The 27,655-nt window shown below is 40.1% G+C and overlaps 1 protein-coding gene across 2 annotated transcripts in view; it reads left to right on the forward strand.

Annotated features, from left to right (window-relative positions):
- The window catches only part of BMPER (BMP binding endothelial regulator), a 256,680-nt gene that overhangs the window by 157,106 nt on the left and 71,919 nt on the right, over positions 1-27,655 (forward strand). Inside the window, exons 11-13 of one of the 2 annotated variants that reach the window (XM_005679197.2) lie at positions 2,678-2,723; positions 19,374-19,703; positions 26,433-26,769. In XM_005679197.2, the coding sequence (XP_005679254.1) occupies positions 2,678-2,723; positions 19,374-19,703; positions 26,433-26,769 (713 nt within the window). The remainder of the gene's footprint in view (positions 1-2,677; positions 2,724-19,373; positions 19,704-26,432; positions 26,770-27,655) is intronic. The other variant, XM_013963327.2, reaches the window with a different exon arrangement.

A 27,655-nucleotide genomic window follows, 5' to 3' on the forward strand; every position in this document is an offset into this window, starting at 1 on the left:
AAGGACCGAGGGTTCCACTGGGGACAAGTTCATTATGACAGTCATTCCATCACTGTAAATATGTCCTGAGACTTCCTCTGTAGTCACAGGACCAACCTCGTCTGATGCTGAGACCCTGCCCCACCGCCCCCGCCCCCCTGAGGTGGGTGCTGTTACTAGGCCCTTCTTACTGGTGCTTTCATGGGGTGTCCAGAATTCCTCAGCGAGTTCCACGTAACTCAGGAGCCAGACATCATAGCTTTCTCTTGATTTATTCCCTGGCTAATTTAGTGATGTTTCCAGCCCTTCTCTCACTTTCTGAAGAAAGGAACTGGCTGTTTCTGTCAAGGCACAGATGCAGGGAATCACAGAGTCACCCTTTGCTGGGGCCCTGGTTTAAACAGCTCTGTTTGGCTCAGACAGAGCACTGTATGCCATCATTCCATCAGCTGGAGCCAGTCTCCTTTGGATTTGTCCTCAACTGCTTTCAGGCATGAGAAGCCAAAGGAGTCCTCCCTGCCACATAGAAACAGACAACAGAGCTCTTGGCCATGAAATTGTCATGTTGCCCCAAACCATGGAAGGTGGCATGGCATGGAGTTTTGAGTCTCATTCAAACCTGTCATAGCCTTTAGTGTACCTTTTTAAAGCATCAGACAGGTTCTAATTCTTTAATTATCAACTGCCATCTTTGTTGTTGCTGTTGTTAATGTGATTTGTTTTTTAAGTACCTAAATCTACTCTTGATGCAGTTGACAGGTAGGGAAACAGGGCTTGACACAAATCTTGGGCCACCACTCTGTGGTCTGTTTCCTTAGTTTCCTGTAAAGAGGGGGAAGGGGCATTTGTATATAGAGAGTTGTTGTGAAGCATAAATGAGATAAAGAAAGAAGAAAGTACAGCATTTTTTTCCTACTATATAGATACCCAATAAATGTTAACTTCTCTTAAAGATTAAGATGAGACCTCTCTCATCTTAAAAATCTGAAGTGAAAAGTTGGCCTATAAGGTCACACAAAATTAGGTTTGATTTTGGGTTATAAGCTCAACATTCAGAAAAAGAAGATCATGGCATCCGATCCCATCAGTTCATGGAAAATAGATGGGGAAACAGTGGAAACAGTGTCAGACTTTACTTTTTTGGGCTCCAAAATCACTGCAGATGGTGATTGCAGCCATGAAATTAAAAGACGCTTACTCCTTGGAAGAAAAGTTATGACCAACCTAGATAGTATATTGAAAAGCAGAGACATTACTTTGCCAACAAAGGTCCATCTAGTCAAGGTTATGGTTTTTCCAGTAGTCATGTGTGGATGTGAGAGTTGGACTGTGAAGAAAGCTGAGCGCCGAAGAACTGATGCGTTTGAACTGTGGTGTTGGAGAAGACTCTTGAGAGTCCCTTGGACTGCAAGGAGATCCAACCAGTCTATTCTGAAGGAGATCAACTCTGGGATTTCTTTGGAAGGAATGATGCTAAAGCTGAAACTCCAATACTTTGGCCACCTCATGCGAAGAGTTGACTCATTGGAAAAGACTCTGATGCTAGGAGGGATTGAGGGCAGGAGGAGAAGGGGGCGACAGAGGATGAGATGGCTGGATGGCATCATGGACTCGATGGATGTGAGTCTGAGTGAACTCCGGGAGATGGTGATGGACAGGGAGGCCTGGTGTGCTGCGATTCATTGGGTTGCAAAGAGTCAGACACGACTGAGTGACTGAACTGAACTGAACTGACCCTTGTGTTACATGACATCAATGTCTTCATCTATATGAAGGAAAATGCTCAGCTCACTAAGTTTTTGTGCATCTTCATAACAAAAATTATAATATGTTCTAAATATTGACTTATTTTAAATCCTTACAGTTAGCCTGATGTTAGGTAACCTAAGGAATATATCTAGTAGGATGTCTGTTTCATAGCATGTGCTTCCTGAATGTCCATTTTCTTCCACACTTCTTTTCCCCTGCGATTCCACTGAGTCAGAGATAAAGCAATGTCATTCTCTGACAAGAGCTCTGAGATTATGCGTCTTCCTTTAAATGTCAATCATTAGAAGAAATGCAGTATAGGAGATTACACTGTTTTTCCAGAAAAGTAATGGAACACTACTCAGCATTTCAAAACCCTTAGCCCCATTTGGCTTTGACTACATAATAGTCAGGGATAGCATACCACTCTCTGAAAGAAGGAGTCAGGTTGAATTTCATTTGTGGCACAGATATTGTTCATATACATAGGCCCAAGCTTGGGTTACTGTTTATTTTTGGCTCCCTCCAATAAGCAGAGACAGAATGAAAGCTTTGCATAGATTGATAGATTGACAGCTAATTCCCATTTCTACGCGTGTGCACTTGGTCTCTAGAGGGCTAGATTTGAGTATCAGTGAAAAGGTGGAATACAGACTGTCTCCATCTTCCCTCCAGTGAGAAAAATCACACCAATGAAACCTTTAGGGATTATGTTTCTCTGAGGATAAAAACAGGAAAGCTTTTTGAATGACTTTGCCTGGCTGTAGAACCTGATACTTAAAACTTCATTTTCACCACCATCATCACCATCTGGGCATCGAGTTCAAATACAGCTTGGATGAATTTCATTGATTTATCTGGTATGAGATTTAAAAAAGAGTTCTGTCCTTAGCAGACCCTGATTTTTAACACTTAACTCTTGTTTTTTTTTTTTCCTTTTCTTGATTAGGGTAAAATTCTCAACAGGAAAGGATGCTGTCCTATTTGCACTGAAAGTAAGTTTATTGAAAATATGTTATTAATATTTATTTTTCAGTTTATAGTAAAACAAGAAAAATGGTGGTGTAAGTTTTCAGCCTCTTTTATTTCTGTAGGAATAGGATGGGATCATCTTACTTTGTTACAGACAATTAAAGTCAATGGTAATCCTTGCACAGAAGCACAACTAAGACAAATGTGGATGTTTCTGCTGGGATTTGTTGCTATGAGAAATTTAGAAGACAAATGGTCTGATGAGGTTTTAGGAAGGGCCAGGTGGCTCAGATGGTAAAGTGTCTGTCTACAGTGCAGGAGACCCGGATTCGAGCCCTGGGTTGGGAAGATCCTCTGGAGAAGGAAATGGCAATCCACTCCAGTACTATTGCCTGGGAAATCCCATGGGCAGAGGAGCCTGGCAGGCTACAGCCTATGGGGTCGCAGAGTTGGACACGACGAGCAACTTCACCATATTATCACTATAGATAGCTTAATGTGTCTTTTAACTGCTAATAGCATTTGCAGCCATAGCGACTAAAAGATAATGATATCCTGTAAAACCAAACATTATATATAACCTAGGAGAGATTCTCCTTCCTTCCTTATGAAGCCAAACAGTTGCCCGTCTTTCTCCCTTACCCTCACCACAGCTTCATCGCTGTTTCACTTGGGCACATCCTGTGATGCTCTTGGTAAAGAGAAAACAAGAAGTCATTTGGTTGGCAATGGTGTAGCCATCCTGTTATTTTTAACTGAGTTCTTGAAGGTTCTCTCTAACATGGCCATTTTGAAAGCCATCTGGGACTGTACTACCCACCACTTAGACAGCATAGCAACAGATTTCATGTTACCCCCACATGTAAGTGTGCCCAGATCTGTTAGCAAACCACTGTTTCAGTCCCCTCACATTCATATGGTTTCTAGATAGCTTTCTGAAATGTTTCACTGAAGGAGGAGTATTCATAATGTCACTGTCAAATTAGTATGATAAGCAGGATTAACCCAGCCATAGAACCTATTGGAGTGTATTTTATGAGCCATTCAGACTTAAGTGGGCTTTGATGATAGTTGAAAGCAGCTTTCACATGGAAACAGGTTTGTTTATTTCACTTGTCTGAAGTCAGAGTTTATATTACTAAGAGTTATCCTGGCTCTTCTTTTTAGACAAGAGGTACATAGGTTCATTATATATATTATCACATATACATATATTGCTATTCACACATACATATGTATATCTCACTATTTTTTGAGACTGAGAAATGTTAAACAATTATGCACTGTACACTGGATAAAAGTGCTGGCTGAATTAAGGAAAATTAAGTTATAAACTTACTAAAATATTTTTTTCTTTCAAGACAAGGAAGTACATAAATTAAGTCAAAGGAGGCCAACTAAGTATATTAGTAGAGCCTGGGAATTATGCAGAAAGAAGAATTAGCTATGATTAACACACCAGTTGATTTTAAAACATATGTATAAACTATTACATTTAATCATCTTCCCAGAGACTCTCTGAGGAAATTTTGTTTATGGATGGCTTGGAGGCCACTTCCAGCTTAATTCTTTTTTGGATGTGCAGAGTCAAGCCTAAATTGATGAAGTTTTCCTCTGTATCCATGTCAATGAAGATGTTTACATTTCCCTAGAAAGTATCTCCTAGTTTAAGTAGAGCCCAACCGCCAATGAACAGACAGGTTACATCTTCCCGCCTCATGCTGTCAGGCAGGAATACTGCTTATCAGCTTAATAAGAAAATGTATGGCCAGGCTTGTACAGAAATAGCCTAAATCTTAAATTACCAGACTTTATGTTACGAGGATAATTGTTGAGATCATTGAGAGGAAAGCTACATTTCATTATTAGTTTATCCACTATGGGCTAATCTTTGCAAATATATTGGGTTCACCAAAAAGTTCCTCCAAATTTTTCCATAACATCTTACAGAAAAAATACAAAGGAACTTTTTGGCCCACCTGATAGCATACTGGTGACTTATTAGAAAACAAAAAGGAAAGAAAAGAAGAATAGAGGATGAGTATGACAAAAACCAAACCAGATTTTTAACTGGTCATATTAAATATTGATTGGACATGTGTTGTACATCGTATTATAAGTATAAATGTTGTACATGTAAATGAGCCTGTGACTTCTGTCACTGAGAGAGGCAAGTTGGCAAGGGAGAAGTCACCCAGCTGGAGGGATGCCAAGGAGATGACTGACTCTGTGCACCTGCGTCCAGCAGGTCAATATGGGACGAGTCCAGGCATATGGTTCTTGGTCCAAATCGAGGTGATATCATCAGATGGCAATGTCTCAATTTCCTTTGGTGTTCTTTCCATCTGTTTACTCTTTCTTGCTCTCCAACAGTTCTTCCATCAATGCTGTAAAACACATTCTACTTGGAGAGGTTTATTTGTTCAGATTGAGTTGAGATGGGATGACTTCCAATTTTTTTTAAGCGATGCTTAGATTTTCATAGCACATTCAGGTAGACTTATTCTGATGTCCTTCAGCTGCAGTCTAAAGACCTCCTATTTTGAGATTCCTTTGTCATTATATCCAAGATCCAGAGTAAACCTTAGAGCTCGTTTTTTTTCTATGTCAATTATGAAAACTCTTCTGGTATATGAATTTCTAAAACAGGCAAATGAAGTTTGAAGTACAAACTAAGGCTAGTATTTTCTAGAACCAGAAAAATGACTGATTTCTGTCTCATTCAGATAAGATCACACATGCACATATATATACCCCGTTAGTTACTGCAGAGTTTTCAACCTCAGTGTTATTGATTTTTTGGCCAGATAATTCTTTGTGGTAGGGGCTGTCCAGTGCATTCTGTGATGTTTAGCAGTGTCTCTGGCCTCTACCAACTAAATGTCAGTAGCGACCCAACAGTATCTTCAGAAATTTCCAAATATCCCCTGGGGGGCAACATCACTCCTGGTTGAGAACCACTGGTACTCTAAACAGAAGTAACAGCATAGGTGAATCCAGAAACAAACACCTATGATACTAACAATAAATTGACTCTTTTAATTAATTAATTGTAATTAGAGGATAATTGCAATATGATGTTTCTTGTAATACATCAACATGAATCAGCCACAGGTATACATGTGTCCCTTAACACAGTGATGAGATGGAGCAGGGGCATAAAGTGAGGCTGACCTTTGCTGGTGTAAAAAATGACATTGCAGAAACCCCTGGATTTAATTGAATGTGTTTCAGTATTTTCATTGCCTAGCTCTAGAAAAAAATTATAAAGGTATCATTATGTCTCAATTGATTCAAGTCACCATCTTTGTTTTATTTGCTAGGAAGCTAGAAATAAATTTGTATCTCATCTCCAATAGCATGTGGCTTTTGAGTAATACACTTTCTCCTGACTTCATCTTATATGTCTTTTACCTTTGGATGTTTTGGATTATTTAGTACGGATGCATGTAAGCTATTTCCAATCCTCTTTTGGAAGGGGGCAAGATAAAAATAAGTGTTAGTCACTTGAGTCGTGTCCGACTCTGTGACCCCATGGACTGTAGCCCACCAGTCTCCTCTGTCCATGGAATTCTCCAGGCAAGAATATTGGAGTTAACCATTCCCTTCTCCAGCGGCTCTTCCAACTCAATGATTGAACCTGGGTCTCCTTCATTGCAGGCAGATTCTTTACCATGTGAGTCACTGGGGAAGCCCATATTATGTATGTGGAATGGCAATCCACTCCAGTATTCTTGCCTGGAGAATCTCATGGGCGGAGGAGCCTGGCGGGCTGCAGTCCATGGGGTCGCAAGGAGTCAGACATGACTGAGCGACTCACACACACACACATACACACACACACACAGACATGCACACATGCATAAATAAAATGGACTGACTACATAGCATCCAATCTAAAACTTGCTTTGGTTATCTGCAGTAGTTAAATGAGTATTGCATTATTTCCAATAGTGACATGGCATCATCTGTTTCTAAAATCCTATAGAATTCCTGCCTTATTGACTGGCTTAATCTGCCTTGGTAGTGTTTGAGGCTCTCCCAGACCTCTGAAAGGAACAGTGAAGAGAAAACTCAAACATGTAAAACAGTTTTATAGGCTTCTCCTTCAAGTCAGTGCTCACAGTAATTTATAGTTACCCAGGTACAATGATTGAGGTACAAAATTGTTATACTCCTCATAGTACAGTAGTCTTCAAAGTCTGAAAGACCAATGATGATTCCATAAAAAGACAGTCCTCTTAAAATCAGACCTGAAGAAAGTGTGTAAAGGATTACTATCTTTTACTAACATGGACATTCTCTTTTTCCAACTGAAAATAATTAAACTTGATTTGGAGGATTTATTGAAAATAAGATATTTGAAGTGAGCTAAACAAACTTTATGAAGCTTTGGTGCAAATGCTGTTTCTTGCCAAAGTATGAGCTATAGCTTAAAGCAAGTCCTGCTTTCCCTGAGCTGAGTGTCACAGGACTGTGAATTGGGTGCCAAGAAGGCCACTGTCTGTTGTGTGTGTAGCACTTGGGTTTGTGTAAAATGTTATCTTACTGTGTGTTGTCAAACCGTAGGCAGAATCTTGACCTAGCCACCCAACAGAGACCTGAATCAGATAAATTCTTTGCTGGCAGAATGTCTGTTTTCATACATGGAAATAGTACTCAGTGGCAAGATTTTCACTGATAAGAGATGGAGTGGCGTGTGTGTGTGTGTGTGTGTGTGTGTGTGTGTGTGTGTGTGTGTGTGTGTAGAGGTGGAGGGGAGGAGAAAGACTGACTTTGAGAAAAAATTTAATCTCCTAACCATCTGTTAGATCAGAGGCAACCAAAGGTAATCCAGACATAGATGCCCAGTCTCTGACTATCTCAGATCTGTTAAGCTGTGCCTGTGGCTACATCAGTCTTAACCATCAGAATCCCAACCCCAAAGGAAAGTTCACGATTACATAACACAGAGGAGGGTAGGGTATACTGAGCACAGATGTGCATTTAATTGAAATAACCTCAACGACATGTCCCACAAGTAATAGGAAATATTAGGTTTCAGCAACTTAGGGTGCGAGGAGGCTCACAGTTGCCAGGTGACTTTTTTAAAACCCCCAAGAGTTAGGTTTCCAGCTGTGTGCAGCACTGGGGTATCTGCTGTCCAGGAGGGCCCCTGTATGCTGCTTGCACCCACCATGGACATGGTGGAATTGCCCTAGCTGGTCTTGGCACATCTTTCTTAAGTTCTCGAGCATGGCTACAGCGATCTCCAATTAAAGAGTAGTTGTAGAAGGGGGGACTGCAACAACTTAATGAAATAGTGACCTTGAGGTCCATTTTATGAGAAGTCTCCACTGACAGAGGTTCTGCAAATTAGTAATGCTGAGTTTGAGCAAGGTTTCTGGCCTCCAAGACTGTAAGCAACTCCAGGTCCCTGGACGCCAGGAATCTGTCCTTAACTCAGGAAAGCGAGGAAATTTGAAACCGGAGCCCAAGATGCTTGTAGAATAAGAATTTTTGGTGTTGACTTTAGCCCTGCCGAGGAGGTGTTAAGCTAAGTAGCCACTGAAGTTTCTGCTCCAGCATCTGGAGGTGGGTTTTTCACTGCTCCTGAGGCTCAACCAGCAGACGGGGTGGCAAATAAAACCCAACTGTACCGCAAGTGGTAGCTGGGAAACCCCACACAGGCAGGAATGGCATTAGAAGGGAGTGAGGGAATGAGTTTATGTTCTGTTTTATATACTGCTCTAAGGAATATTGTTTCTTTAAATGTTCTGGCTCTAGACTGATGTAAAGTTGGAGGGCCCTGAGGTTATTAGGGGTTCTCTTTTATCCATGACCTATTGTCAGTTTCAACAGGGTGTTAGTACTTCTTAAGTTGTGACTATTAACAATCATCACCACCACCATCATCACTGTCTAACAATAATGGCAGTAACTGTAATAGCAACAGCAGCCAATATTTATTTAGCATCTGCTATGTATTGAAACAGGTCCTAGGCTGTCTTTTTTTTTATCTTATTCGATCCTCACAGTCATTTTGGCCATTTTATGGCCAAGTAAATGTCATTAGCTCCATTTAACAGCCGAGGAAACTGAGACTTTGAGGTTAAGAATGATGCCCAACGTAGGTCATGGAGCCCCCCAGGGCTTGGACTGGAAATTCTATCTTTGACTTTTCAGTCATTTTGTTTGATTTGGTAACCAGTTGCAGTTAGGAAGGGAAGAGAAGGTCTGGAGGGCTTTTTGACTGGTGGGGATTAGAGATTGGAGAAGGATTTTAAGAAAAGTTTCTAATTAGACAGCGTTTCCCTCTACACCACCCAGGAAGAAATGTAGATTCAGATGCCCATGCTTTCCTATTCCTGGCAATACCTTCACTTTTCTGCTCAGGTGCAGAGAAGTTGGTGTGCTCTGTGCTCAATGAAAAATCAAACTGGCATGGTTTTCCATGTTATTCATTTTTCCTCCTGGAAACTCAAGGTTGAGATGCTTCCAGCAGTAAGTGAAGATCTCCCAAATCTTCTTACTTACAATAATAAAAGACATGTAATTTGAAATTTGGAATAACTGTGTATAAATTCCATCAGGAGTAAGAAAGAACAAAATCTCTCTGCCAGTCAAGCTCATCACCATTCTAGCATCATGGGATTGTGTAAATGAATGGACCTTAATGTAAGGTCAACCTTCCCACTTCCTAGGTGAGGAAGTTGGGGCTAATGGTAGTATTAACTGGAAGAACGAGGATGAAAACCTGAACATTTTTTATTCCCTACTCCAGTATTCATTCTATAATATTGAATGTTCTCCCTGGAATTTTTCTTGGGAAAATATTTTTAACATTATTATTAAATATTATTATTATTAATAATACCATTATTAAATCATTCATTAAAAGTGACTTTCTTGCCTGATTTTGGAAGAGTATATTTTATACATAAAAATATGTATACATTCATTACTAGATATATGGTACATTTCACCAAGGCTGCCATCTTGAATCTCAAGAAAGACGCAAATACCAATTTCTAAAGAAACGTATGAACAAAATCTGTTAGCAGTAGTGAACATAAAACACAGCTAAGTGACAAACCAATACAAATCCCAAACTATGAAAAATATACTTTGTGGAAAAAACTGTATGGTAAATTACACATTACTGTATGCAAACCTGAGGCTGACTTACACCTCTCTGGAGGTCACATTTCCTCTGAGTAAAATAAAAACAACACAAAACCGATACTCTGCTGCCACTGCAATTGCTCCTATTACCAGCAGCAATTTACTGAATGTAAATCTGTGTCAAGTATCGTGATAAATGCTCTCCATGCATTCTGTTACTTAATCCTCACAACAATCCATGCAGTGGAAGCTACTGTTATTCTCATTTTACAAATGAGATCTGAGGGTCTGAGAAGTTACTAATAAATAAGGTGTATTTATTAATAAAAATAAGTCATGTCCGACTCTTTGCAACCATGTGGACTTTAGCCTGCTAGGCTCCCCTGTCCATGGGATTCTCCAGGCAAGAATACTGGAGTGGGTTGCCATGCTCTCCTCCAAGGTGTGTTAGCCAGTAGCCTGATCCGTGAGATGCCAATAGCCTGGTCCATGAGACTCCAGAGCCCAAACTTTTAAGCACTACTGTATATTCTTTGTTGACTACATGTTGGAGGTTTACTGCCAAATATATATGAAGTTTGCCAATTTCTTTCATCTGTACATGATTAGGGGCTTCTATTTTTTAATATAAATTTATTTATTTTAATTGGAAGTTAATTACTTTACAATATTGTATTGGTTTTGCCATAAATCACCGTGAATCCGCCACAGTTATTTGAAAATATTTGTATCTATTCACCTTTTGAAACCTTACCTGTGTCTTTGAGATCACTGAATCTCTTCAGTTTCTTGGATTACAATACTTGAATTCTAACCTTCCCTGGCAGTTGGGAGATATGATTTATTAACTACACTCTGTGGTTCCCCTTGATGGGAAGTTTATATTTATGAGTAGTATCATCTTTTCCCTTATCCAGGTCCCCTTCTTGGTTAATGCGCTCCTCCCCCAACCACTGCTCCCCTCCTCTGCTCTGCCCTTTCGTATTTCTCCTTAATGCACATGTCTGCCCTCCTTTTATTTTGTACCTTCTCATCTTGTGAGCTCACGGCCCTGCCTCCATGGTACCCCTTCTGCAGTTACTCTCTCAGTCTGGTTTCACATTTGTCTAGATTTCCAGGTCCTTAACACAGGACTTCTTGGCAAGATATGAATATGGCAGATCTCAGTTTCTCACTTTTTTGGAGGCTACACTCATCTTTCACAAAGGACTTGTTTGAATTTGATTAACAGTTGCTACCTTTGATTCTCTAAATTATCCGGGTTGGGAGTTGGATGGAGAGATGGATGGCTGTTTCCAACCCCTATCTGTTGACTGAATTCTGGCACCCCTTTATCCCAGCTGCACAGGTTTTGAGTCTTAATGTTATTTCTCATACTTTTTGGCATTTTTCTCCCATGTTGATCATCAGTCATCAGGTCTGGTTGATTGTCTCTTTGCATTGCTTTTCTAATAAATAATTTCCTTCCCATTCCCACAGCAGCCAGCCCCTCATCCTATTCCCTGTGGTTAACCTCTGCCTTTTCTTCTTCAGCCCTTTCTGCAAGCCACTGTCAGAACCCAAACTTGGCTTTTATGAAAACTACACCAGCTTTCTTGACTGGTCTCTTGCAGAATTTCTCAAAGTTTGTTTTAAAATGCTAGTGCTGAGGGATCCTCATGAGTAATATTTTCAAAACAAGTTTCTATGATTAAATACATTAGGGAAATGCTGGGTCAAGTAAACTTAAATGTGGTTCCTCACTGCAGAATTCTCAGAGCCCTTCATACGCCAGTGTGCAGGGTAAACTTTCAGGAGGATGATGGAATATAGAGTCCTCCCGAACTAATTTGGGCTGCAGAGGTTTTTTTTTTTTTTTTTTAATTTCTACTTATTTTGGCAGAGTAACAGGCAGGATTGATGTTTCATAGGAAACATGTTAAGAAATGCTGGTTCTTTGGAATAAATTTAAACTTCTCAGGCTGACAATAAATCTCAGGCCAGTTTATTTAGACGGCTGGGGTGTTTTACATCTCCTGAAGCAACTACCCATTCTGGGCAGATTGGTCTCCTGTTCTTGTGCAAGCTGCCTTCTTTCCCATGTCTGACTATCACGGTAACAATCTTCTTTTGGTCTAGAGACTTACTCCATTCAAGCTCCAAATCTACATTTTGTTTGTCTTTTATAGATGAACTCAACATTGTCTTTTCAACACATTTACCTTTTATGTTACAATCTTTTCCAGTTCTATTTCTGCCAGCAGCGGATTTGCAAGATTTACATAGCATTTATAATGATACAACCAGTAATGACTACTCTGTAAGCATGTATTATATTCTCAGCATTTTGACAATGCTGTCTTTATAACCACCATGCAAAGTAGTTGTTCTTTGACCCATGTTACAGATGAACAGACTGAGGTTATGTAGGTAGTATGCACATGATTTTGTAGTCAGTGGGTGGCAAGACTGGGATTCAAACCCAGGACTCTATTCTAAGCAACTTAATGTTCACAAAGCTCTAAAGTGGTTTCAAAGCTGGGAGACAGGTTAATTTAGAGATGAGAAACCCATCTCTCAGGTAAAAAGTTCTCTTTTCTGATAAACAGTAATTTCTAGCTTTAAGACAGCAGACATTTTAAGGTCAGGGCTTGGATTAGAGAGAGTAAAAAATACATCTTCTATAACAAGTTTGTGTTAACACCCAGTGAATTTCCAGCACTCTGGAAGGTGTCATGGAGGACATGGATAAAAGGTTGATACAGACCCTGAGTTGAGGAACTTGCAGTGTGGTTGGAGAGATGAAGTGTAAACGCGTTAAATGACAGAACCATATAATATAGTTTATAATTAGCTTCTAGATAGGGGTTCATGAACTCCTAGGAGGTCATTGGTTAGTCTTGGAACAGGGTGTTCAAATGAATCTCTACATTTGAATGGATACACTCATTTTCACTTGGAAGGAAGAGTGTCTATACCCATCTTCATATTTCCTAAAAGCTCTGTAATCCCAATTTGTTAACAACAATGACTGCATGGGATGTTGTGGTATAGGGTATAAATGGAAATATCGAGTGGAGGCACTGGCTTCAAAGCTACAGAGATTGGGTTGGACTCTTTCTACTACTAACGGGCTTAGAGACCATGGGCAACATGTCAGTTTCTTCAGATGTCACTGCTAAGAAATTAGGGTAATAATATACCATGTGTAGACAAGTAGTTAGGACTAAAGGAGATAGTGCAACTATGGAAAGCATCTGGTGTGTTGCCTGGTATAAGCTAGTCTCTCCAGACTAGTTGCCTTGATTTTTGCTAAATTCATTTTTTTGCTCTTACCTCTGTAAACAAACTGAGTGTTTTAAAAACAGTACACATTTATTATCTTCGCAAGTCCTGGAGGTCAGAAGTCTGAAATGGATCTGAGTGGGTCCAGATCAAGGTGCTGGCAGAACTGCATTCCTTCTCAAGGCTCGAGAGGATCTGTTTTCATGCTAGTCTAGATTCTAGAGGTAGCTCATTTTCCTTGATTTGAAGGAATCCTTGATTTGAAGGAATCAAATCGTCTTCAAAGCCAGCAGTGGCGAGTTGAGTTCTTTTCATACCATATCATTGTGTGACTCTTCTCTGCCTTTTTCCTTCACTTACAAGGACACTTGTGATAGCATCTGTCCTTCCTGGATTACCCAGGATAATTTGTTCATAATCCAACTAATTAACTGATTCAGCAAAATTCTATTAAATTATTTGCTGTACACCATTTATCAGACTTAACTATTTTTGTGAGTTCAGTGGGGGCAGTATATTTTTCCTACTGAAATTTAATATTTAATGAATTAACCTTTCATTTAGAAAATATTTGATATCTAATATAGATTATACCAGTCATTGCTGTTGGTAATGCATAGATAAATCCGTTTATCCAATATTAAGGTAGATCCTCCAGTGTACAAGGCAGTGTGTCAGACACTGAGAAATATACACAGAATTTATGTGTAAGGAGTTTAAGGCCTGGTTTAGGCATTAAAAATACATTATAACTAAAAGCTAGGGTAAAAAGGAACTATAGTTAACAATAGGGTCATCACAAGAGAAAAACACGACTGAACTGACTGACTGAACTGAAGGTGAGTGATGTTAACTAGACTTGTGGTTATACTTTCAAAATGTATACAAACAGAGAATTATTATATTGTACACACAAAACTAATATGAAATTATAGGTCAATTTTACCTAAATTTTAAAAATTAAAAAAATTGAAGTACAAAAGCTAGGGTAGAAAGTACCTCCTCATAAGCATACTGTGGGTTTCGTGACCAGATTTTTAACCCTCAAACTGAAAAACATAATGTGACTATGGGATAGAGTATTTGAAGTTGACCATCTCAGAAAATCTGAGCCATGTGGTCAGTTTTGCTTTGGGGACTTAGAAGAAAGAATTGACTTTGGCTGAGGCATGGGGAGTTGGTACATGAGCTAGAAGCTGAAGAATTCCAGTGCTGTGAACTGTGAGGTGTGGGCAAGCATGGCCGGTGCACAGCCAAGGTGAGAGGTGGGGTAGCCCTGGGCTCAGGTGGGAAGGCTGCACATAGGATGTCAACCAGGGCTTTAGGGTAAATTTAGTTTTTATTAGATCTCAAAGGTGTGTGTGTCGGGGGGGGGTTGTGTCCTTTGCTCTTCTGCTTGAGGTTGGTAAGGATTTGAGGTTATGGAAGTTATGTGAAAAGAAGTTTACATTCTTAGCACTCTCTCTAGCAAATCTTTTTTCTTTTTTTAAAAATTAGTTTCAGGTGCCTCTTCAACTTAAAAAGAAAAAATCAGCTTTTTATTTGTAGATTTGTAAGTCTGTCTGGTAGATTAGAGATGAGTGGAAAGAGATCCCACATTCACACAGTAAAGTCAGATTGAGTTTTGATTTAAAAAGCCAAGGGTGTAAAATCTGAAAGGAATCCAGGTGCCCCTCGGTGGCACTTCTGTTGGCTTTGCAGGCCCCCTCAGGGAAGCAGCTGTCAGGGACGCCTCTGAGCAAGGCCAGAGCCTCCTGCATGGGGAAGTTCAGTTCCTGCTGGGTCTGTTTATATTGGAGGCTTACATCATGTCAAGAGAAGCCTAGACAAACAGTATAAGGGCTTGTTTTCAGGGCAGTGTTTCTAATCCCAGCCTTTCCTGGTTCTTGACCCAAACTTGCCATCATCACAGCTCTTACCCACCTGGGGTTCCCAGGGGGCCCTGCATGACCCAGTGGCCCTGCAATTCCACAGGGCCCATTTCGCAGCAGTTCATGTGGAGGAAAGTTGAAAGCCATGTTTTTATTTGATAGACTTCCTCGTGGTTAGAACACAACTCTGGAAATGTACTGATCTGCGTGGTGGTGTGGTGCAAGGAGTTGGAGAGATGATTCTGTTCACAAAGATACTAACGGACTGAGAATGAAAGTCACCTTCTGTGTTTTCAAAGTGACTTTAGTGACTGGGGAAATCGTATGTTAAATGAAAAGGAAATAAAATTTCATGTACAGGATAATCTTAACTTCGTTAAAAATATACACAAACACACACACACCCCCACACTCCAAAATGGTAAACAGGGATTATTTCTTGGTGGTGGAATCGTGAATGATACATTTTTTATTCTTAGGCTTTTCTGGTTTTGTTTTATTGTATTCTGGGGGAAGTGGGTTAGAATCTCAATTTCTCTTACTTTTTTATGACATGAAGTTGTATGCATACATGTGTGCTAAGTCGCTTCGGTCATGTCCAACTCTGCGACACCATGGACTATGGCCCATCAGGCTCCCCTGTCCATGGGATTCTCCAGGCACAAATACTGGAGTGGGTTGCCATGCCCATCTCCAGTGAAGCTGTACACTTTCCCCTTAATTTTCACTGATGGATGTTTTAAGAATAATCACTGCTCTCAGAACAAAGGCATCTTATTAGAATAAATATACTCATGGCAGAAATAAATGTATCTGATGAGGATAAAAGCAAAACATTGGAATTTTTTTCTAGAAGCAGCTTGACTCTCTTAATTTTCCTAGCTTTCTTATTAAAGTATGCAACATCAAAGAGATACTTTTTAATTCAGTATTTTTAATTTTTAAAAACAAATGTCCTTATTCCAAGAGTATACATAGTGATTGTAAATAATAAAATGTAAATAATAATGTACACATAAACAAGAAAGAGGAAAATAAATATCACACATAATTTCATTACCTAAGAGAAAAAAAACATTCTTAGTATTTGGGTTTATGCACTTCTAATCTTTTTTTCCGGTGCCTAGACATTGTATACATATTACTGAAAACAAACCAAAACAAAAATGACATCTGATGATTTGACGTAAAGGACTGTGAAAAGTCCTTACATACTGCTGCTTGTAAACTGACATTTCCCCATCCTCTGACTTAAATATATTCAAGCAAAGATAGCTATGGAAGGGTCTGTTTGTTCAGCTCCATCACTCCAGGCTGCCCAGAAGAATGTGACTAGACATCAGGATGTCTTGGACTGTGGCTCCTTTTACTGGGTCTGCCGAACAAAAATTATATGCAGATACAGTGTTCATTTTTGTCCCCTAAGTATTTCTCTAGTTTTCTTTTTTCCTTTTCAGAGAGGCAGATTTGGTAACCCTGAGATTCTCACTTTCAGTTGTTCTCCAGCGCACGTGTTCGCTGCTTTTGCGGGATCTGGCATAGGGACCTTGAGCAGACAGAAAAAAGGGCCAAGGTTTCAAAATTATTTTAGTTCAGGATACAAAGCCCCCAAATGCAGCATGTACTTCTCAGGCATCTTCTTCCTCATGAATTTTTGTTGGCTTCTTCTGTTTTGCTGTTACAAAGAAAATCATCTTGTTCTCTGAACCCTTCTCTTCTACAAGTTAGGGCCTCTTGAAAAATATCTTTCCTTATAGCCCTGCTCAGATACAGTTTCCCTTGCCTGGTATCCCTGGATGTCCCTCACTGCTTCCTGCCCAGCTACAATTCAGCTCAGCTTTTCCCAGGACTCCTGGGCCATGCTGCAGGCAGTATATTTTCTGTTGCTTCTTTGAGGATTTAGTTTGTCATGTAATTGACCTTATTGACATATACCCACACTTGGACTCTTAAAAACAAAAGGACAACAAAAATGAAAACAGAAAAGCGTAAGGCAGAAAAAACAATATCACTCATAGTCCTACCACTAAGAAACAACCTCAGTTTATAATTTTAGGGTTTGTAGGTGTTTGGATATTTATTTTAACACGGTCAAGATTTGTTATATAGATAGAATTTGGTTTCCTATTTTTCATTTACCATGTCATAAATATTTCTTCAAGCATGAACATTAATTACAAACTTTTTCAGTGACTAGATAATAGTTCATTTTCTGGATTTCCTGCCAAAGGCTTAGCTCTTTGTTTAATGTTAGGAGAAAATCTAAATATCCATTTTCTTACAATGTGTCCATGATCAGTAGGCATGGAGAACAGTGCTAAGGTGTGTAGTGAATTCTTGGTAAATGTTAGCTATTACTGTGTTTGTTAGTGATAATTTTGATGCAGCTGCAGTCAGAACACCTGGAGAAGCCATACGATGTCCCCTGCAGACTCCAGGCAGAAATATAGGGATTCCCTGTGCTTGCTCAACAGCAGAGAGAGGATTTCTCAGGAGCATAATTTCAGCTCCTTCATTAATGTCTTGGCTGTCGCAAGCTGAAATCCATCTGTTGTGAGCTCAAGAGCTCAAAAGCCTTGATTGGTTCTGGGTTTTCTTGTTGAATATGTGGCATTAAAAACTCTGAAAAAGCCCTTTGCTTGAATTTGGTGCATCTGGTGGTCAGATTAACATTTAGTTCTTTTGTGGCATGTGGTAGTATTAACTTTGAACTATACTTCTCCTGATGCCACTTGGGGCGTCCTGAAGAACTTCCTTGCTTCCTATCGACCAGAAAGCACCATTCTCATACCAGGGAGGGATTCCATTAATCAGAATGTGAGAGAAATGTGTAGTAGGACAATTTTGAAAGTAATAACATGGAGAAGGGGACTGGAAAATGCAGTATGGAGTGGTTAGATAGGTGGGAAAACTAGTTGGAGTTGAGTACGGGATTTGTAAAGTGGGCACTGGGTGCCGTGTGATGCAAGAAACTGAGTAAAATTGGAGTCATACTGAAAGAGCAACCATAAAAAAGGATAAAAAAGAAATTGAAATGGAGGGGGAATTAAAATGTTGCTGCTGAGCTTTCAAGCTTTCTCTCCCACCTTCTTCCCCTAAGTAATCCTTTTCTATAATCCTTAAAGGATTTGAACCCTACGTATCAGAAACGATCAGTTCTGTGAGTCTTTATTAAATGTTGACAATAAAGGCTAACTTAGACAAGTAATTAATTTATAAAATTCCCAATACATCTGATATATGTGGAGTCACATGAAATTGACATATGAAATGACATAATGTATCATAAAACAACATTAATTTCCAAACACTTTAGAAATTAAAAGCAAATGTTTGCTTTGGATCCAGTTGGTCCTACCAGATCTGTTGGCACGTCCTTCCTCCTGATGGATGCTTCATTTTTCCCTTACATCTTCAGAATTATTATTTATATGGGATAGTGTCATGTTCTTGACCTGTTCTAGAAACTGATCTTTTCATTTTAGTTTGGACTAATTTCTCTGAATTTCTCATTTCCTGGTTGTGTATGCCTTCTTTAAAACAGATAAAATATCTTTATATGGGAAACAAATCAATGTCAAATTTTGTTTAGAAAAAAGAAATGATATTTAATTTTCTATATAAACCTTTGGAATGCCCTAAAGCATAAAACTTTACTTGGGTCTCATAAGTATTTGTATTACTGGTATTTTGAAGTGATGAATTCATTGAAATTTCTTAAACTTAATAAATGATGGGTTTTACTATTTATTTTTTATCCAACTTTTGATTTTGAATACAAAGATCAAAATATAAGAGGCTTGTATTTCTAAAAAATACACAGAGACAGTTTCTTCAGTGTTTTGTTTCTTAACAACATTAAACATGTATCTGTTTGGCAAGTCTGTTTATCTGTCCTTAGAAATATATGAGTGTTGAATATAATACTTTTTTAAGACCATGAATAACATTTAGAATACCATGTTCCCTGATTTTTTGAATCAGTTAAAAGGAAACAATATTGTTGCTTTGATGAATTGTCATATATGCTGCTGCCTTTTATTTCTATTTTTTTTTCTTGTTTATATGGGTTTGAAATTTGGCCAGTTCTGTTTACAAAATCATCCCAGTTTCATTTCTCTAACCTTGACATTAAGACCATAGAAGCATATCAAGGCTCTAAAATAGAGATGCTTTAAAAACTCAGAAGTGTTATAAGTAACTTTTAAGTATAAAAGCACCAGAGGTACTTCATATCCTATGAGATTTGGTACGAACTTTTGGAACAACCGAACTTTTTCTTTTTTAAAGTTGATTTTCCTTAGTGCATCTCTGCTCAGGCCCTCCCTTTACCTGGCAGGTGCCCCTATCAGGTTTATTGCAGAGACCCCTGTTTTTTCTCTTTGAATCCTGTGCTCGGCTTATGACCTGCTTTTGTCTCTCACTCATCCGCAGAGCCCGGTGTCTGCACGGTGTTCGGAGACCCCCACTACAACACTTTTGACGGACGGACATTTAACTTTCAGGGGACGTGTCAGTACGTGTTGACGAAAGACTGCTCCTCCCCTGCCTCGCCCTTTCAGGTGCTGGTGAAGAACGACGCTCGCAGGACCCGCTCCTTCTCCTGGACCAAGTCGGTGGACCTGGTGCTGGGCGCCGGCACCGTCAGCCTCCAGCAGCACCTGACGGTGCGCTGGAACGGCTCGCGCATCGCGCTGCCCTGCCATGCGCCGCAGTTCCACATCGACCTGGACGGCTACCTCTTGAAAGTGACGACCAAAGCAGGTGGGCTTCCGGGAGCAAGGGCCTTCTGTGTACCTCTGGCGCTTCCCTCTGTCTCACCAACTGGTGCCCGGGAGCTGCAGCTGCTCCCTCCCCTCCTCCGTGGAGGAAAACCAGAGGCAGAGAAGTCCACCAACTGCAGGGGCTGCCTCATTCTCCAGATGCCACAAAATAGCTGGAGAAAATCGGCATACCGAGGAGCCTTGCAATCTGATGCCGGTCACCCGCAACTTGCGATCTGTCCACATCCAGTGTCTTTTCATCCTCATTCCAAAAATAGCAGTTGTTCTCTCCGGATAACCACTGTCTCATGTTGTGTTGCTATTTTAGGTCATTGATGTCCAGCTTGGAATCGTCAGTGTCTTTCCCAGTTCAGCTAGTCAAGTGCAGTTTCACATTTGTGAGAAAGAGTGTTTCCTTATTAACATCTGTCCAAGAAGGAGGGAATCCTCAAAAGCAAACTGCAAACGTGTGGGTGTGCATATGGGAGTCGGGATGATGGGCTGCGTGACTAGCAGTCCTGTCCTTTCTGGACCTGGGGAAGGCTGCTTATTGAGTTGATGGGCACAACTGTCAGCTCCTGCTGGGAGACACTTAGGGTGCTTGCTCTGAAAGCACTCTCTCCAGCCATGGGCTCATGGAGCTGCCCACTGATGCTGAGACCTTTTCTCAGCATCACATATTGCCTGAGACTTGCTGGACTCTGTTGCCGCTCCACTGGCAGATACATTCCTCCTACGCCAAACTGTTCATAGTTGCTAATAAGTGACTCATAGGGGTTCACAGAGGCCCACATTCTTATCTGTGAGATGTTGCCTAAGAGAGACATCTTAGAAGCAGAACTCAACCCTTTGTTATCAGCCCCAAAGAATGAATTCAGGTTGTTCACATTTTATATGACATCATGAATGGTTCCTTCCATGGTGCCTTTGGTTAGTGCATATTTCGGTCAGTTGGATATTGAACTGCATGTCCTCTTAGCATGCTATTTCTTTAAGCATGATATTTGAGGAAGTCAGTGTGTATATATATATATATATATATGTATATTTTTACTTTTTGCATTGATGAGAATTTAACAATGTAAAAGCATCACTTGGGTTCCAGTTTCTTTATCTAATATGGATCAGAAAGGGAAACATTTGATAGAGCAGCCACTTTTGAGGGACTGCAGAGACTGTTCTCCTGGTACTTTCAGAACCCTGTTGTTTTCTGTTCAAGTCAAAATATATTCGGTAAATTGATTTGAGCTGATGAAATGCCAGCTTAGCTAAACAAAGGCAGGAAACCAAAGAGAAACCCATGGAGATTTTTATTTAGAGAATATGGCGTGGTTTCAGTGAGAAATGTTAAATATTAATGTATTCGAGCATTTTATAGAGAAGAATGTTCACTTTGAAAGTGGTAGATGTGAAGAGTTCTGTACTTTCAACTTCAGAGGGATTAATCCACCCCAGAAAATTCAGACACCAGTTGTTAACATTCAAATGACATGTCACTCTGCACATGTAGGCCTCAGCTCATCTCTTTGAAGGAGGCAACAATTTGTGGCTTCATGTAAAATGGATACAAAACAACCTATCATTACACAGTACTAATTAGAAGTACCTTGTTTATCTTTTTGCATGCTGGCTGAACATAATGGATACTACTGATATGGAAATTATTCGTCAGCCACAACCCAATTCTCAAAGGAATTCTGCATATTCAAAATTACTGACAGTCGAGGAGGTTCAGTACTGCTGCTCTCACAGCTGCCAATACCTTACGGAATAAGTGTACTCTTTGTAAGGACCTCACATGGTAAAAATGAGCAAAAGGATGAGGCTGCTAAGAAAATAATAATAGATCATAAATGCCATAATTGGATTAGTGTATTTAACTCTTCTAGGCCTTGAATTCAGCTTTGCAGTTTGTCTTTTTTCCATCTCTCTTGCCATGATGCAGCTAATTTATGTGGTACCTTTACTACTCAGGTGACCAACTTCCTGTAGCACACGGAGGGCACAAACTTTCTGTTTCCTGGGGAAGACTTTATATCTCTGGGTGCTAAAATTGCTTTGAAATTATCTATTGAATGAAACAATTCCATTTCCAGACAATAGTCCTTCCTACTCTGGTCCCCAAATCTCAGTTTGTACTACCCCTTAGGGATGTTTTCATTTTTATTACCTATTGATTGTCTATCTAAAATATCACAGTATATCCTTTGAATGTTTGTTCTTCCTCCATAATTTTTTTTTCATAAGCTCAAGTGATCAAAGGGTATTTCTTTGAAATAGCCGTTTAAATCAAGACTGCAGGTGTAAGTTGGGAGATGGAGAGAAATGACTCTTCACCCCTGTGGTTTATAGACTCAGCACTTCATGATAGAATCTTTTGGCAGAAGAGCACATGTGGCTGTGTAGCTTGGGTGGAATTAAGCAGTAGTTACATATCTAATAACAACTGGGTAGTACAGAAGGCAGAGCAAGGTTTGGTAGCTTGAGAAAGCTCTGCTCCTTCCTGTCACAACTCCCCTCTCTCCCCCACCCAACTCTCCGCACTTAGCGAATCATTTAAAATATTTCCTTTCTGCCATCTGTTCACTTCATCAACTCCACCTGAAACAGTTACGTCAGATCCACCTGAAAGTATTAACATGTGGGAGTGTGGCTTTGTATTTTACTTTTGGTAAAACTCTACATCTGAGGAAACTGGAGTATATATATGTTGTTGTTCAGTTGCTAAGTTGTGTCCAACTCATTGCAACCCTATGAACAGCAGCATGTGAGGCTTCCCTACACACACACACACAAACACATACACACACACACACACACACATTCCTTTGGTATAAACTCTAAGCAGAAACAATTCTCCGTTTTTAAGCATCACTATGGTATGTCTACAGATTTTGCACCTCCTCTCTCTTAAAAGTGGACTGCAGCAAAAGCAACAATAACAACCAAAAACAAATAAACAAAAGCAACCACAAAATAAAAGACCAACAACTTTCCCACCAAAAGAAAAAAAATCAGTAATCTGGAGCCAGGTCACACACTTGAAGGGTGAAAAACAGGTTGGTAAAACATTCACTGGTGAAAAGGAAAATTGGAAGACTCTTCATCCAGTGGAAGGAATGCAGCTGCTGCTCACATCCCAGATGAGACATGTGCTTCAGCTTTGGCCTTCTGACTGCCAGTTGTTTCTACCAATTTCCCATGCAGAGAATTGGGAAACTCATCCCAGCTGCAGAAAAGACTAACCCCAAACCCTCAAACACTTCCATGGCATTTTCATTTCATAAGATGCCTATTTAAAAGATCTTTTGGAAAAGCAATGTGTTTTTCAATTACAACTTATTCATTTTTTTTTTGCCTGTCACTACTGTAATTTACTTTGCATGGATTTTACTCGTGTAGAGAGTAAAAATAACCATGCAAATACATGTGTATATGATACAAGAATAGACAAAGTCATCTGTAGTCAAGTAAGTCATCCAAACACAATAGGAAGCCTAACATTGTTCTGTGAATATCTTCTTAACATAATGATAAAAAGAGGAAAAGGGAGTGAATTACAAATTATTCTCTTACTTTGAGGATTGTGTTTCATGAAAGAGATGTCAAGAGTCTTGAGAAAAAAAGCACAAGTGTTAGTCATTCGTCATGTCTGACTCTTTATGACCCCATGGACTATATGTAGCTTGCCAGGCTCTTCTATCCATGGAATTCGCCAGGCAAGAATACTGGAGTGGATAGGGAATATTACTGATGCAGGGATCGAACCCAAGCCTCCTGCCTTGTAGGCAGAATCTTTACCATCTGAGCCACCAGGGAAACCCCAAGAATACTGGAGTGGGCAGCCATTCCCTTTTCCAGGGAATCTTCCTGACCCAGAGATTGAACCTGAGCCTCCTACATTGCAGAATCTTTATCATCCGATCAACCAGAGAAGCCCAGAGTCTTGAGAAGAGTATATTTAAAACACAGTGGGCCTGCATCTTCTTAAGCATGCAGGAACCACCAGTCCATTGCAAAGAAAGAATGACTGACTTGTTCCCTGTGAGTTGAATTCCCATGAACTCAGTTGCCCAAAATCTCAAATTTATTGTATCACTGCCAGTAATTTTGCTGGAGCTCTTTTGGATGTAAATTCTCGACAAATGTGGCACTTGGAAAAGCTGTGTTTGCCTGCTGTCTAGGAAAGAGATTTGTAGTTTGGAAAATTTTGCAAGGTGGAAAATCTTTGGAATTATGCTCTAAAAGTTAGAGCGTTGTATGGAATTGATTTTCTCCCTTCATTTCTCTGGCTGGGCAGCTGCCTAGTTACAGGAGTATGAGGTCAAGTTTCTTCTATACCTTAGAGAGTATATTACAAATCAAATTATAGTTTGCTTGTCTTTTTTCAAAATGTTATTTCAGTGTCTTAACTGGCATGAAATTCACAAATTTCTTTGGCTCTGCTGACTCATTGTGTCAATTTGCAGGGTAATTCATTCATTTAGTGAGAATATACTATGTGCCAGATAATGTGTTCGATGATGGGGCATGAAGAAATAGAAATTGTTTTATACAGTAGTTGTGATTGTCAGAATTGACCCAATGTTTGAGATCCTCACAGAAGATCAGTCCAGTGTGTGGACAGACTAGCAGCATGTCCTTGCTCTGATCACCTTGTCCCATCATTGTCTTCTCTTCACTCAGTTACTCCCAAAGCCCAAAAGAGACTTTCTTATGACCTTCTTTCCTTCTTTTTACCTAATTCTATTCAATTGCTTTCGGGAACTGAGTTGCTTCTCCTGACCAAGAAACCTTCTCTACCTTTGCCTTGGGCTGCGAATACTTCCATTCTTTTCAGGTACCGTTCATGATTTCCATGTGAGTCTTTTGGTTTATTTCTTGAGAAATCCAGTTTTGGACCACTGGTTTATCCTTCCAATAATTTCCTCTAAAGCAGATCTGTAACTCCTTCTTATGTCAGTTGTGAGGCCTGCTCGCAGAATGCTATTTGGCCAGGTTTCTCTCCTCTAGGACCATGACCAAAGGAATATTGGCTTAGGGAATATTATCTGCAGCATCTTACTTCTGGGTGTCTCCTACTGCCCTTACATCACTAATGTTGCCTTATGCCAATTTTATATTCAAACAAGATCCATTCCATCCCTCCCCACCCCTTTTTTCTTTCTCATCACCACCTTATCTCCCAGCTTCTGAGCATCTTCTGAGCATTTACGCATCAGGCTAATATTAATCCTTCAGGAACAAAGATAAAGTCTTTTTTTTTTTTAAAAGAAGAAGAAGTTCTCTCTGGATACTCAGAAAGGACTAAATCAAAGACTAGGTTTTGTCAGAAATCCAAGAGGGTAAGATTGAAAACACACAGCTGGGGATATTTTCAATTTTTTCTGTTAAAACGGAGCTTTTTTTGTGGGCTGTCACTCTTAGGAGACAGTGACAGTGAGTAAGGAGGAGTCCCAGGGCAGAAATGCACCGTGAGCTGTTGCAGGTGTCCCCTTGGTGCTCATCTACAGCACTGGTACCTGGTTCATCCATTCACTGGGTGGCTCAGGCACTACCAAGATACTACCAAGAGAACAGTAAGAAGAGCTTCCACCACACACTTGAGACATACAGAAAATGTTAATACCAGAATCATCATTTGCTCGGGGTTGATTCTTGAAAGACTCTTCATGAAACCCTCTCCTTTGTCTTATGGGTAGTGTGATCACATACTGCATCATTTCTTCCTGACATCCTGATCAAACTGATCTGTGCTGTGTGACAGCAGAGACTGGCTGTCCGACCCATGACAGAAATTCCACTTTTCAGTGGGGTCACTTGTTACAGTAAATCCTAGATACTCAGGGCTAGTAGGTCAGGAGAAAATGAATGTTCTCAGACAAATTCTCCAACTGTTTAGATGATCAGTTCAGCAAACCAAGAGGGGATTATGTTCTCAACCTTGTGGAGTGAAGATCGTTTCCTCAGTGAACAGTGCTGTCCAGGTGATTCTGTCCAACACATGAGGAATTTTGACCTGTGGCCTGGTAGCCGCCATGCTGACTCAAATGTTGAAGCTCATGATCAGCCCAGATGTGCATGGAGACCCCAACCTAAGTCTCATAACATCTCAACCATGGAACCATGGATTAAACAGCTGTGTGTATCTCATGGATGACTGTAAAGTAATGAGGAGGCAAATGTTTTCATTTGTGTGAGTGTTGTCCTTTGAAGAGGATGTGTTCAGAAGCTTTATGTTTATTACTTTAATACTTCCACTATGGCAAATAATTTGGAAATTTTCACTTGGCTCTAAATATCATCATATGGGGAGAATATTAGATAAAGAGAAAATTACATTGCAAATTATCATCTTTGTTATCTTTCCATTTCCACATTATAGTAGTTGTTGGATAAATGAAAACATGATGTGAACCAAGACAATTACTCTGAAAAAGGGCAAAAATATAAACCCTAGAGTAACATGATCAATGAAGAATCATCTGTAAGTCACACTATGTAAGATAACACTGTAAGGGCAAAACTCATACATTTAAAAAGTTCTAAGCCCCAATAACTGATTTGTGTTATATCACACAATGTTTAATGTGGAGAGATTGAAAGGTAATCGTGATTTCAGTGAGGTCCTTAGTGTTCCTTGTTAGAGGACAGTCATATGTACTGTATAAGAATCTGCACTTGAAAAGTGTTGGTGGATTCAAGAGTGATTGCTCCTTATTTCCTCTAGGTTTGGAAATATCCTGGGATGGAGACAGTTTTGTAGAAGTCATGGCTGCCCCCCATCTCAAGGGCAAACTCTGTGGTCTTTGTGGCAACTACAATGGACATAAGCGTGATGACTTAATTGGTGGAGATGGAAGCTTCAAGTTTGATGTGGATGACTTTGCCGAGTCCTGGAGAGTGGAGTCCAATGAGTTCTGTAACAGACCCCAGAGAAAACCAGTACCTGAGCTGTGTCAAGGGACAGTGAAGGTAAAGCTTAGAGCCCATCGAGAATGCCAGAAACTCAAATCCTGGGAATTTCAGACCTGCCACTCAACTGTGGACTACACTACTTTCTACCGGTAAGCACAGTGCTTTCAGGAATGGGCTTGGGTTACACACCAGAGATAGACTTGACCTTGGAACAGAAACTGTCAAATCCCTTGGTGTACCAGGGCCCCCAAGCATAGTCTAAATACCCCTACTTCTTTCTTGTCTTGAGACTGATCTCCTCTTGAATCAGTCCCACATTATGTCTCAAAGTAAGAAATTGTAGGGAGTACTTCAGAGTTATCTTCTATAAGTGATTGTTTTTGTGTCTGCAGGTTCACTGGAAAGCTAGGGACACCCTAGGGTTTTTCCAGGTGTTAGCTTGACTCTAAGATTGAGGAGTGCTTCCCAAATTCTGGCCTGAAATACAATGGTATAGGGCAGAAGTGGGAATCTCAAATTGCTCTCGCTGCCTTTGGGTATTTCAGTGAGCTCAGTTATTCCAGGTTTGAGGAAGGGTTCATCAGGTCTTTCCCATGGTCTGGCCCCAAACAGATCTGCACATAGAAAACGAGGTGGCCAGATGAGAGTTCCTTGGATTTTAGCCAACTGTGAGACTTTGTGTCCAGAGTTAGAGGAGTATAGAAACAGGGCTTAAGAGATGGAGGAAGGAAGTCTCTCAGTAAGACTGTGGATTCCATAACCTTTTCTAATTCGTATTAACCCCCTTCCATACAAAGCAACTGGTTACAGAGGAGACTTGGCTTTGGCATCCATGCTACAAGGTTGCATTTGTGAATGGATGAATTTGGCCTGGTTGTACTTCCATTTACTACACGATTCCATGGGTTCAAGAGCTGTGACTATCTATAACTTTAACCACCACTGGGTGTGGGAGGAAACATGAGATGAACACAGCCCCAAAAGGCCTTGTTTAAGTGATTTGCCCATGCCTCTTAAAATGAGAAAACTCCTGTG

The sequence above is a fragment of the Capra hircus genome, chromosome 4 (assembly GCF_001704415.2).
Source record: "Capra hircus breed San Clemente chromosome 4, ASM170441v1, whole genome shotgun sequence".
In the NCBI taxonomy this organism is placed as follows: domain Eukaryota; kingdom Metazoa; phylum Chordata; class Mammalia; order Artiodactyla; family Bovidae; genus Capra; species Capra hircus.